Genomic DNA, 13,983 nt, shown 5'->3' on the forward strand with positions numbered 1-13,983 from the left:
CCCCAGTGAGATAGATACCTTGGGGAGATCTGAAATGGGAAGTGCACATAAGATACCCCTCAAATATCTCCATCTGCAAGAATTCTATATGGAGGATTGGGGGTGGGGGGGGAAACTTTATCCCAGTCGATGTCCAGGACTACTAGACAGTTATAGGAAATGTCAGCTTGAGGGGGCAATACCAGCTGTTAGAGCCAAGAGTGGACTTACTTTTTCCACATAAAGAAATGGTATAATGAATAAATTATTACAAAGTCATATTTTCATTTTTTCTTCAACTACATAATCTTGCTCCAAAGGTACTGTTTAAATGAAGATTAAATCTTATTATAATCCAGATACGTTAAACAAGAGAAAAAAGACATTACATGAGGTATACTTGCTTTTACACAGCACTGTGCAGGATGTCCTGAACTGCATGCCAGGGATATTCTAAGAATGTTGTACAGCCAATCAGGATGGGCTCCACTGTGCACCTGTTGAAGTTGGTGACCTTAAATAGAGGCATCCAGTCCTTCCTTAGAAATCTTCTTAGGTAAAGACCTTCTTAGCAATAGCTGAGAAGCATTGTGCCCATTTAAGGGTTCCATTGATTGTGATTTGAAGAAATGTGAAGGTGCAGACCCTCTGCACTGCATCCCCTCCTCTGTAGATGGGAGTATAGTGTGCCCCCTGCTCCCTGCAGAGTATGACCAGCTCCTTGATTTATCTGACCTTAAAAGGGAGAGTATGTCATTTTGGCACCACTGTGTCTGAAGGCAAAACTCTCCTCAGTAAGCCATGTCATGATTGTTATTCAGGTCCAGGAAGTTGCTGTCATCAGCCTACTTAACACTAGAATTACCGAAGGCTACGAAAAAACTCATAATCCCGGCCCACCTTAAATTCCTTCACACCTCTCCATCAGCGTCTTTTGTGTTGTAAATGTGTCGATCAGCACAAGCAGCAAGCACCCTGCTGTCCCAAGCCCACCGCATTACCTAATGTCTCTTTGCACTGTGCTTTGTCCCTTTCAGCACCACGAGAGTGTAGTATTTGCCAGAGGTTGGCAGTGGTGGAGTGCAGCAAATGCTATGAAGAGCAAGATATCAACCCTGGAAAGATCAAGCAGTTTTGCACCACCTGCAGCCAACAGGTGAGTATGACCCTGAAACAAAGACAGAAGTAAAGACTCAGACTCACACTGAAGATAACAGATTTAGGCCATGAAAATTCTGATTCTGTAAGAATCATGCATAAAAATAAGACAGTTGGTAATAATTCTCCACATGTACAGTGCTGTGCATATTTTGTACAGGGAAATGGGTCCATTCTTTTCATGGGTCAGTCAGTCCATCCATCTATCTGGTTTACCTGCTTTTTCCAATTTCAGAGGTCAGGGTGCAGAGCCTGTATCAGCAGTTTTGGGAAGAAGGCAGGGACCCACCTGAGCAGGGCAAAAGCTCACCCAGGGCTCATTCAGGCTCACATCCAAACTAATATACAGTCACCAATTAGCGTAATTTACACACCTTTCTGATGTGCAGTTTTGAGGACCTCAGAACATATGACCATAATGAAAAGAGACCCCATAACTCATCCAGGTACTTTTTATGTTGTTACGAGTTTGTGCTCCAGATATATGACATTGCCCTATGTTCCTGATTGCCAGGAAGATTTCTGTGAAGAAGAGCTTTCTGGTGTGCACTTCTTCTTAACTTCTACCAGTGTTCTCAAGTATGTGGTTACACTTTAACACAAGGAGTTTTGCTGCTACTCCAGACTAAAGACATTTAATTCTCTTAGCCTGTCAGTTTCAAACATATTCTTTACCCCAGTGGTGCACTGGTTGCCTTTCTCTGCGCAGCTTCTACTGCGGCTGTGCCTTTTTTATGGTGTGGTGACCAGAAGTGCAGACGATACTCCAGGTATGGTCTCACCAGAATGTTATACAGTCTTGAGCACAGCGCTCCTTGATGCATATTCAACAGTTATAGCAGTTCCTACTAGTACTACTACCAATTTAAAGGATCATTTTGATCTTGTGTTTGAAGTTTTTGTTTAACCATCTCACCTGAGTTAGGCAAACACATCCCAGCATGAATCTGCCTACACTTGGCCTTTACCATCAGAACACTGGCTCTAACAGTGCATCATGGTAATGCCATTTCCTGAAAAGCTATTGATTACTAACCGTCTGAAAGGGGTTGCAAAGCCACAGAACTGCCATCAGTGACAAATTACCCGCATGGAGAAAGTTTGGGCCTGTAGGTAGATTTTCGAGTTGTGTCTGCCCTGCCAAAATCTCTTAAACAGCCACCATTCCATGGGACCACCATTCAAAAGAACTAAAGGAAAAATGGGATCCATGACCGAGCAGTAAGGTGGAGAGCATTTTTCAATAGTAAGTTCCTGTGTGCTTGCGTCACGTTTGTCAAAATTCGATTGGATAATCCTCGAGTTTTTAATTATTTTTTATGCACTTGTGAGTTGAATTAATCTAAAGACATGGTCATACTGCACTTTTATGTCAAGGGTGCTTTGAATCATGTGCAGTAATGCAGAACATCGGCTTACCGTCCAGTGGTACAAGTCTAAGGTTTGTGCTGATTGTGAGCTGCCAAACAATCCAACATGTCCCTGATCTCCATCCTTCCATTAGCTAACTTACTTGTTCAGTTCAGGGCATGTGATCCCAATGCCTATCCCAGCTACCCTGGGAACAAGGAAGGAAAGAACCAACCCTGGATTGGTTGCTGGTGTGTACAGGGCAGAATGCAGTCGAATACACTGGGGCAACTTAGAGTCACCAGTTAGGACATCATGCGTATGTTTAGGTTGCACCTACAAGCAGGGCCAGCGCCAGCATTAAGACGAATTAGGCATTTGCCTAAGGCGCAGATCATAAGAGAGGGAAAAACCCGTTACTGACCTCAGGCCCAGGGGAACATGAGCCAGGTGCAAGCCACTGTTGCTACAGGGTGTAGCCACAGCAATGTGGTGAAAAAGCATACTTCCATACTTCTCTATTCTTCTTTATTCTCATTTACCCAGAAATATATAAATGCTTCAATCTCTACATAGATCAACATGACGCTCAGTTAAACAATGGTGCATGCCAATTTCCTCTGCAGAACAAATAGTGTAAACACATTTACTGTACTTTGGTTCAACAATAGTATTGTTGTCAGCCATCAAAAAGTACCTGATTAGAAACCAATCTCCTCAGAACTTGTTAATTTTCCAAGGAAGCTGGCAGTTGTGTAACATCACATTGTGTGTAGTAGTAGAGTGTTGTGCCATGTTAGCCATAGATTAGTACTAAATAGATTACAAATGCAAGCTTTCGAGGCAGCTAAGGCCCCTTCATCAGGCAAGCCTGCATTTGTAATCTATTTAGTTGGCCAATAAAAGGTGTCATTTCACCCCACTTTCACATTGTGTGTGGATGAGATACTAAATCAAAGCAGTCTGACTATTCAAAGCAGGTAACTCTTTTGCAAGACAGGTAAATATTTATGTCCTATAGATAGCCATCAACAATAACCTGCAGCAGAAGTTTCCGGAAATTTTGCCTTTTCTTTAAAACTAGCCAACCCGCGGCGTACCATACGCCACGTAATCAGGCCGGTTTTTTAATGATTTTTAAGCACAGGGAGAAAATTAACATTTGAAAAATCGGTAATGTAATAAATCAGCAAGAAAAGCAACATTGTAACAATGCACGGAACGAACCAACACACAATCGTCCGTGTGGCGCTCAGGCGCGGCAGGTGGTACGGGAGGAGAAGAGAAGGACATCCTTTCCGCTCCCTCTGTCATGCTAGTCTGCTGATTTCTTGTCCAGTATGCACTGCCTGCTCATGTGCCCATCTCCAACTCGTCACTCAAGTCGTTGTCGTCTTTGTACAGTCCAGATGCCCCTGTGACTCACATAGACTTTTCATTGTGGATTTGGCTGCCTTTCTATATATAATCAACCAAGACACCCGACCACGGTAGTAGCGAGGTGGGAGGGGGTGTGTGTACAAAGTGCAGGAGCATCTAAGAAGATGCATGTTTGTCGCGGATGCGAATTGCTGTATGTAGCATGTAAAACAGTTTGCGATGGTGCACGCGGTCGTGCGTCGTAACTGAAAACTCGGTTTTTAAAGACTGCTTACTTCATTGTGTATACGACTGTAGATGAATGAAAAGATATAACTCTGGAGAGGGCAACATACAATACAGTGTTTTACACATTGCATACAGCGATTCACATTCACGACAAATTGTTTTACACGCTGCATACAGCGATTCACATCCGCAACAAATATGAATCTTCTTAGATGGTGCTGTCACGTCCACCCACGCTCTCGAAGCACACACACTGCCTGGTCATGTGCCCGCTCGCAAGAGCAACTAACAGAGACTCACCCACCAACTGTAAGACCATGAGATACCCCTCGCAAACTGCTCTACACGCCTCATACAGCGATTCACATTTGCGACAAACAAACTGTTTTACACACTGCATACAGCGATTCACAGCCGCGACATGATTTTTCTTAGATGGTCCTGTCGCGTCCACCCTCGCACTCGAAGCATACACACTGCCTGGTCATGTGCCCGGTCGCAAGAGCAACTGACAGAGACCCAGCCACCGAGTCTAAGACCATGGGAAACCCCTCGGAAACTGTTTTACACGCTGCATACAACGATTCACATCCATGACAAACAAACTGTTTTACACGCCGCATACAGCAATTTACAACCGTGACAAACATGCCTCTTCTTAGATAGTCCTGCTGCGTCGTGTGGTGCCTCTGTGTGAACCGGTCAGGCACAGAGAAGGTCAGCTGCTGAGAGAGCGTCTCGACTGTTGCAGGGCCTGCATTGGTGAAGCAGGTGAGATGGTAATGAAACAGAGGCACAGGTAGCGAGGTGGGTGTGTACAAAGTGCAGGAGCATCTAAGAAGACGCATGTTTGTCGCGGATGCAAATTGCTGTATGTAGCGTGTAAAACAGTTTGCTATGGTGCACACGGTCGTGCGTCGTAACCAAAAACTTGTTTTTTAATGACTGCTCACTTCATTGTGTTTTAACCTCAGTTGTAAAGGAATGTTTTAAGGATCCCATGGGATACTCCTCGCAAACCGTTTTACACGCTGCATATGGCGCGGAACGGAAGGAGAGGAGAAGGACGTCCATTCCACTCCCCCTGTCATGCTAGTGTGCTGACTTCTCGTTCAGTATGCACTGCCTGCTCATGTGCCCACCTCCAACTCGTCACTTGAGTCGTTGTCGTCTTAACACAGTCCAAATGCACCTGTGACTCGCGTAGACTTTTCATTGCTCTGTGCGGTTTTGGCTGCCTTTCTATATATAATCCACCAAGACACCCGACCACGGTAGTAGCGAGGTGGGAGGGGGTTGTTTACAAAGTGCAGGAGCATCTAAGAAGACGCATGTTTGTTCTGGAAGCGAATTGCTGTATGTAGCGCGTAAAACAGTTTGCTATGGTGCACGCGGTCGCGCGTGTAACTGAAAACTCGGTTTTTAAAGACTGCTTACTTAATTGTGTTTTAACCTCAGTTGTAAAGGAATATTTTAAGGATCCCATGGGATACCCCTCGCAAACCGTTTTACACGCTGCATATGGCAATTCACCTCCGCGAGAAACATGCCTCTAAACGAATATAAATGGTGGCATTTTTTCTGTGTCGTCGTGTCCAAGTTGGTGGGCATGGCTGTGCGAGTTGTCGTCGTATCCAATGGTCTTGGAGTTGGTGGGCGTGGCTCCTTCCTGCATGCGCCATAGGCGTCTCACTTGTCGGCGGCTTAGTGAATCCACGCCCCTTCCAGCGTGCTTTCCATGGGTGTCTTGCCTTAGTGAATTATATATATAGATACTGAATTCTAGCCCATTACAAAGCCAGCTGCACAGGTCAGCTACCGAACAGTCAGTCTTGGCGCACTAATAAGCTTGGCCTAGGGTGCAAAATAACCAAGCACCAACACTGTCTACAAGCTTAGCATTTAAAAAATAACTAAGGGTAGCAAGGATGTGGAACATTATCTGTCAACTCTGGCTGTTACTTTACAGCACACACAACACAGTGGAAGGTGGGACTCTTCATTGTGTGTGCCTCTGCCCCTCTGGGCTAAATATACAAGCTGAGATTTTATTTATTCTACTTTCTTAATGATTTAAAATCTACACCAAAGGGAAATCTGCTTTTTTTCTGTAAAATACATACATGGAGCCTGAGACATTCCCAGCAGCACCTGGCTCAAGATAGGAACTAACCTTGGAAGAAGTACTAGAGAGTCCCTTGGCACATTCATGCATGAACTCTCACTAGCCTCCATATAACTTACAACACACATATTTCATATGAAGGATGAAAACTAAGAACACGCTCTCTGTCCATGTATTTAAAGTGTCCACTTACCTAGTTCATCATCGTCATCATCAGGATGCAGTGTCTCTCCTATGTAGGGCATTAATTCCCACCCACCCACATCCACTCACTCAGTAACTGTTATCCATTATTGTATAAATGAACTGAAGAATTCTCAGCCCAGCCACTCGGTTTGGCATGAATTGTGTTCCTATGAGAATTCACTTTTTCTCCTTTTCTTCTTCTCTAGTCTTGAAAGCTGAGTATTGTTTCATATCTCTCTGCAGGTTCACAGGCATAGACAGCGGCATTCTCACAGGCCGGAGCCTCTGCAGATTCCAGAGAGACTGCTGCCTGAAGAAGAGATGGAGCTGCGGCTCTTTCCACGGCAGACCTTAGACCTTTATGCTGTGCTGTGCATCGAGACCAGTCACTATGTCAGTTTTGTCAAGCATGGACCTGAGGACATGGATTGGCTGTTCTTTGACAGTATGGCAGATCGTGAAGGTAAGACCCCCCCTCTTTATTACTGTTAGACTGCTCTGCTGCAGCATCACTGCTATTCAAACAGCACTGAAGGACAGAAAGTAAAAATAAATCAATTTCTGCACAATGTTTCTAACATGCAGTTAGGTCCATAGGTATTTGACAGTGACACAATTTCTTTTTATAAATTTTGGCTCTATATGCCACCACAATGGATTTAAAATGAAGATATAATTACATGATTGATCTGTTCGCTTTTTAGAATTAATTCAAAAGGTTTAACAGAAATCATATGAGCCACGTTTTATACATGGTGCTCCCATTTTCATTTGGACAATTGACTGACAAGCTGTTCGATAGCCAGGTGTGAGCAGGTCCCTCATTATTTCATTAACTGTTAGCAGGTAGAAATCTGCAGTTGATTCCAAGTGTGGAATTTGCATTTTGAAGCTGACGCTGTGAACTCTCAATATGAGGTCCAAAGAGCTGCCCATGCAAGTAAAAATAGGCCACCATAAGGCAGAAAAAACCTGTCATCATATTTTACACCTCTTAGCCACAGGCTGTTTTGCATTAGATCTCTTCTTTGTTGCTGTGAAATGTCGACACAGGCCAGTGGGAAGCTCTCCTTCGTCTCAGACGAACTGAATGTTTCAGCTGCTGCATTGGGCTTGCTGCAGGCAGCTTGTCTAGAATATTTAGCCTGTAGCTGACTTATCCATTCTGTCTCTGTCTAATATTTTTTGTTGATTAAACTAGGTAGCTTCATCCTGGAGAAGATTTAACAATACTAGTTTACCAAATGTTTCTTACGCCTGCAGATAATTAAGCAGTCGCGCTATGTTTCCTCATCAGAACATGTGACATAAGTGTTTACAAGTTACACACACTAAAGGGGGAGTGTACAGAGCAGTCGACACATGACAGATTGTGACTGAACAGAGAGAATGGATACCATTCTGTGAAATTCACCATTAAATGTAGTTGTTTTGCATACCCCTGCGGATATACAGGGTGAGCCAAAATGAAGCACCACATTTCTCAAGCTCATTGCGAGAGGTTGAGGCAGCCGAGTTGGGTTGGCTCCTCTGATAGGCAATCCTTTGTAGTTTTCATTCGACCATCATCAGTGTTCCTCCCAACAGTGACGTCCCAAACCGGAAAACAATTCTTCAGTGGGTGGCTAAATGTAGATAGATGGTTACAAAATTGAGCAGAAAAATCTCCTCGGACTGTACGAACACCTGAAAACATCCAAGCTGTATGTAAGGGAATCAATTTTGCAGTCTCCTGGACGTTCAGTGCGTTCTGCCTTAGGCATTAATAGTACGTGTTTGAGGAGGATTTTGCACGAGGACCTTAATTTCCATCCATCCAAAATGATGGTGGCGCAGGAACTCGGTGAGGGAGACTGGGAGAGCTGTAGAGGGTTGTACGTGAACATTCTGCAAACCATTCATTGAGATGCCATCATTCTGTGCAGCGACGACACACATTTCTATTTGAATGTTTGTGTAAATAAGCAAAACTTTCGCTATTGGCGCACAATGAGCGCGTTACAGTTTGGTGTTCCGTTGCAGAATTTGCCATTGTAGGCCTTTACTTTTTTGAGGAGGGGTGAGCAGTGGTCACTGTCACTTTAGAACATTACATTGAAATGCTAGAGAACTTTTTGCGGCCCCAACTGGAAGAAATGGATGTGGTGGATGCCTGGTTTGAACAGGATGGAGCAATACCTCATATGGCACGGAGATCCATGCAAGTTTTCCAGGAGATGTTTCCAGGGAAGATGATGTTGGGTGGCCTTCACATTCGCCTGATCTCGCCCCGTGGGATTTCTTCTGGTGGGATTATTTCAAGCCAAAGGTATACACACACCAACCTCAAAACCTTGAAGCCCTTAAGGACACTATTTATCATAAAATTTTCCGCTATTCCCCTTGAAATGGCCGAACAAGACATGCGAGCGTTCAGAAATCATCTCGAAGAGTGTATCGCTAATGATGGCCAGCAGCTTGAAGACATAATTTTTAAAGCACAGTAAAACAAATCTATTTTGTATACACTTTCTTGTGTCGTAATGAAATTTATTTTATCTTGTAGTGTCTTTGTAGAATAAACGTTTGAAATGTGGTACTTCTTTTTGGCTCACCCTGTACATACCACAATTTGGGAACCGCTAAACTAAGGGAACTCGTTCTGTCCTCAAGAGCTCATGGGGAAACCATCCAGGGGTTCAAAACCTTCACACGAGTCAAGTAAACCCCACAGATTGCGTAAGACTGAAGCCAGTCAAAGAAATTGGTGCAAACCGTTGGTGATGTGCAGTCAAGAATGAAGAAAGAAGCAGTAAGTGCAGTCATTTGGGAAGCCACTGCAAGTGATACTGCAATCAATTATAACAGAATATAAAATATATGTCCATCCATTGTGAAAATTTGTTTAATCTGGGTCACTGTTGCCGGAATTTTGTCCATCCATTACTTGTCCTGCTTAATCCAGTACAGAGGCCTGTCACAGCTACACTACGCACAAGGCAGGAGCCAACTCTGGGCAGAGTACAAGACATTAGAGGGGATTACATTCCTGCATGGGGACGATTTAGAGTTGCCTGTTAACTTCACACACACACACACACACACACAAACACACATATATATCTGTCTATCTTTGGGAGGAATCCTGTGCTATTTATTAATGTGCCAAATGACCATCTCAGTTAAAAACGGATTTGAAACGCAGTCACTGAGCCAATTATTTGGAACACCCGTCACCTGCTTATCCATGCAGTTATCTAATCGGCCAATCGTGTAGCTGCAGCACGGTGTATAAAATCAGCAGATACAGATCAGGACCATCAGTTAATGTTCATATCAAACACCAGAATGTGATCTCAGAGATTCTGACCATAGCACGAGTGTGGGTGCCAGACGGGCTGCTTTGAGTTTTTCTGTAACTGCTGGTCTCTTGGAATTTTCACGTATACCAATCTCTAGAGTTTACTCAGAACTGTGTGGAAAAGCAACAAACATCCAGCGTGTGCCAGTTCTGCTGATGGAAACGCCAAGTTGATGAAAGAGTTCAGAGAAGAACGACCAGACCAGACTGGCTCGAACTGACAGAAAGGCTACGACCACTCTGGTGAACAGAAGAGCATCTCAGAATGTACAGCACTTCAAACCTTGTGGTGATGGGCTACAACAGCAGATCATGCTGGGTTCCATTTCTGTCAGCAAAGAACAGAAAGCTGAGGCTGCAGTGGGCACAGGCTCCCCAAAACTGGACAGGCTGGAAGAATGTAGCCCAATTTCTGTAAATGTATACATACAGTATGGTAGGGTCAGAATTTGGTGCCAACAGCATGAATCGATGCACAAAATCTGCCTTGTGCCAGCAGCCCAGGCTGGTGGTGGTGGTGTGGTAGTGTGATGAATGTTTTCTTGGCAAATGTGGGCCTGTTCATACCAATAAATTAGTTTTGTTGCTGACCATGTGCATCCCTTCATGGCCACGATTTACTCATCTTCTAATGGCTAATTCCAGTGTGGTGATGCACCATGTCACAGAGCAGAAGTTGGTACTTCCAGTGTGGCGATGCACCGTGTCTCAGAGCAGAAGTTATCTCAGATACTGGAGTTCAGAGTTCTTCAGCGGCCTTCCCAGTCACCAGCTCTGAATTCAACAGGAGATTCACAGCATGAATGTGCAGCTGACAGATCTGCAGAGATTCAATCAAGTCAACGTGGAGCAGAACCTCACGGGAATGTTTCCAACATCTGGTACAATCCATGCTGTTTTGAGAAAAAAAGGAGGCCCCTTGGCGAGTGTTTATCCTAATACTGAACTAACTAAACAAAAACTGGAAATGTACGGTCAGCTGTCACAGAATATTGTTGTGTAATCCATCGACAGTAGAAATAATCATCTAGTAGAAAGCTTTTTATTATTTTCCCTTGATGTATAAATAATGTTTTGGATATTCTTTGTTTGCCTCTCTTCAGGTGGCCAGAATGGCTTCAATATCCCATGTGTGTCTCCCTGTCCTGAGGTAGCACCCTACTTGCAGATGTCCTCAGCAGAACTTCAAGAACTCGACCATAAGAGCATCCAGGGGAGTGCCAGGCGCCTGCTGTGCGATGCCTACATGTGCTTCTACCAGAGTCCAAGTTTAAGCCTGTATAAATGAGCCAGGGACAGCGCCGGGCGCAAGGAAACACAAAGCCAAGTCAGTGTGTGAATATTATTACTCGTTCATATTGCTGTCTGGATTTGACTTATTTAATTATTTATGTGTATTTGTTCTACACGTCAGTCAGGGGTGGTTATCATTTTTGAAGCCTCTTGTATATAACGATGCTTATTATATACTATTCACTCGTAAATGCTGCTGGCCAGCTGCCTTTTATATTTTCTTATTAAAATGTTTGCTTTACTAATACCCAAGTGACTTATTTCTCTTACGGTGTCAAGTGATGCACTTTCTACAGGTTGCAATGTACAAACAGCGCATATCGCAAAGGACGACTAAAGAAGATTGGCGTCAAGAAGGGCACCTACTGGTTTTGAGGGGGTAACAAGCCAACCTGCGTGAACCCATAAAATGGCTATTAAAAAAAAAAGCGGTACAACATTTTGTAAGAAATCAGTTTACCAGGGGGCCTTGCTGACCAGGGTAGGACTGGACGGTGGTGGTACACTTTCACAAATCATTTTCATTGGTGACTCCTTGGCATGTTCACATGTGGCAGATTAAATGTAAGGGCTTATTATAACATTTCATGATGCATGACGAGTGTTCATTTTGGGGTCTTGCATTCTCTTACACTTGTGTCACATCTGACGACCGTTCCAGCGCTTTTTAGTCATAACCTTCATTTATTGTCTTAGCAAGTCAGAGGCAGGCGGCGTTGCACTCCCATGAAGCGACTCAGTCCAATGAGTCCAACTCCCTCTGATGGACTCAAGCAAGTTTGATTTTGTCTTTAGTTGTAGGGCTACGCTCGATGTAGATGAGAGCGGACAACCAATGAATGTTCATACACAAGTACAAAGCATAAAAAGGCAGCGACGAGGAGTAGGAACATGTGTGCTGTGGAGCTCACAGCCATAAGAAAAAAACGTTTGTTTTATGTATCATGGCAGAATGGAAAAAAGAAAAAGTGCAGAGACTGTGGCTGAACTTATTGTATCTGCTAATCCTTCATACAGGCTGTCACAGAAAGGGTTGAGCGAGGCTAAGCCGGAAGGTCGTCACACAGTCACTAAATGAGACAAGTCCAGTGGTCTTCAGTTGTGTAAACTGACAAGGTCCAGTGACAAGATCACAAAGTGTGGCATAACTCGGCGACTAAACATCTTCATAATGTGACATCGGTTTTACATTTTCCTTAAAGTGAGCATTCTAGAAAACCGACCCAAACAGTAAACCATGGCCTTACATATCTGTACAGGTGCAGCTCAATAAATAACAATATCAGCGAAAAGTTAATTTATTTCAGTAATTCGATTCAAAAATTAAAACTCATATATTTGATTGAAATATATCACTCTGTGTGTAATGAATCTAACTTTTATTTCTTTTCATTTTGCTGATTATGGTCTACAGGTAATGAAAACTCAATTCAGTATCTAAGAAAATTAGAATATTACATAAGACCAATAAAAAAAAAAATGATATTTAATACAGAAATGTTGGCCTACTGAAATGTATGTCCATGTATACACGCAATACTTGGTCCGGGTGCTTTTGGCATTAATTACTGCATCAATGCGGCGTGGCACGGAGGCGATCAGCCTGTAGAACTGCTAAGGTGTTATGGAAGCCCAGGATGCTTTGATAGCGGCCTTCAGCTCGTCTGCATTGTTCAGTCTGGTGTCCCTCATCTTCCTCGACAATACCTCATAGATTCTCTATGGGGTTTAGGTCAGGTGAGTTTGCTGGCCAATCAAGCCCCGTCATACCATCGTCATTAAACCAGGTATTGGTACTTTTGGCAGTGTGGGCAGGTGCCAAGTCCTGCTTGAAAATGAAATAAAATCTCCATAAAGCTTGTCAGCAGAGGGAAACATGAAGTGCTCTAAAATTTCCTCATAGACGGCTGTGCTGACTTTGGACTTGATAAAAGACAGTGGACCAACACCAGCAGATGACACAACGCCACAAATCATCACTGACTGTGGAAACTTCACACTGGACCTCAAGCAACTTGGATTCTATGCCGCTCCACTCTTCCTCCAGACTCCTCGATTTCCAAATGAAATGCAAAATTTACTTTCATCTGAAAAGAGTAGTTTGGACCACCGAGCTGTTAACCTGCCAGTTCGTTGTCTCCTTATCTCCGGTAATACGCTTCTGACGTTGTGTCCATTTCAGGAGTGGCTTGACAGAAGAAATGCTGTGACAGTTGTAGCCCACGTCCTGGATACGTCTGTGTGTGGTGGCTCTTGAAGCGCTGACTCCAGCCGCAGTCCACTCCTTGGGAATCTCCCCCAAATTCTTGAATGGGCTGTGCTTCACAATCCTCTCAAGGCTGCAGTTATCCCTGTTGCTTGTGCACCTTTTTCTGCCCCATTTTTCCTTCCACTCAACTTTCCATTAATATGCTTGGATACAACACTCTGCGAACATCCAGCTTCTTTAGCAACGAGTCAGCGGTCTTCCCCATGTTTGTGTGGCCTACTGAACCAGACTGAGAGACCATTTAAAGGCTCAGGACACCTTTGCAGGTGTTTTGGGTTAATTAGCTGAGTGGAGTGTCACAACAGGAGTCTGCAATATGGAATTTTTCACAATATTCTAATTTTCTGAGATACTGACTTTTGGGTTTTCATTAGCTATAAGCCATAATCAGCAAAATGAAAAGAAATAAACACTTGAAATATTTCACTCTGTGTGTAATGAATCTAGGAGTTTCACTTTTTGAATTGAATTACTGAAATAAATTAACTTTATTCTAATTTATTGAGTTGCACCTGTACATATGTAAAGCAACATCTGTTTGTTCTTTAGGCACAACTTTGTTTTTGAAAACGCAGGTTACCTTGTACCTCTCCACTTTCTTACCCAGGTAACATTAGCTAGTAAGTAAATACATGTATGCCGTGGTCAGTCTGGCTCTGCTTAAGGTAAAACTTG

General features: G+C 43.5%; 1 protein-coding gene across 3 annotated transcripts in view; it reads left to right on the plus strand.

Annotated features, from left to right (window-relative positions):
- Positions 1–13,983, plus strand: part of si:cabz01101003.1 (ubiquitin carboxyl-terminal hydrolase CYLD) — an 82,279-nt gene that overhangs the window by 57,991 nt on the left and 10,305 nt on the right. For 2 of the 3 annotated variants that reach the window (XM_039745899.1, XM_039745917.1), the window contains 3 exons: positions 1,017–1,135; positions 6,650–6,869; positions 10,850–11,286. In XM_039745899.1, coding sequence (XP_039601833.1) covers positions 1,017–1,135; positions 6,650–6,869; positions 10,850–11,034 — 524 coding nt within the window. In that variant the 3' untranslated portion in view covers positions 11,035–11,286. Of the gene's footprint in view, positions 1–1,016; positions 1,136–6,649; positions 6,870–10,849; positions 11,287–13,983 lie in introns of those variants that run through there. The other variant, XM_039745908.1, reaches the window with a different exon arrangement.

The sequence above is a fragment of the Polypterus senegalus genome, chromosome 1 (assembly GCF_016835505.1).
Source record: "Polypterus senegalus isolate Bchr_013 chromosome 1, ASM1683550v1, whole genome shotgun sequence".
NCBI lineage: Eukaryota > Metazoa > Chordata > Cladistia > Polypteriformes > Polypteridae > Polypterus > Polypterus senegalus.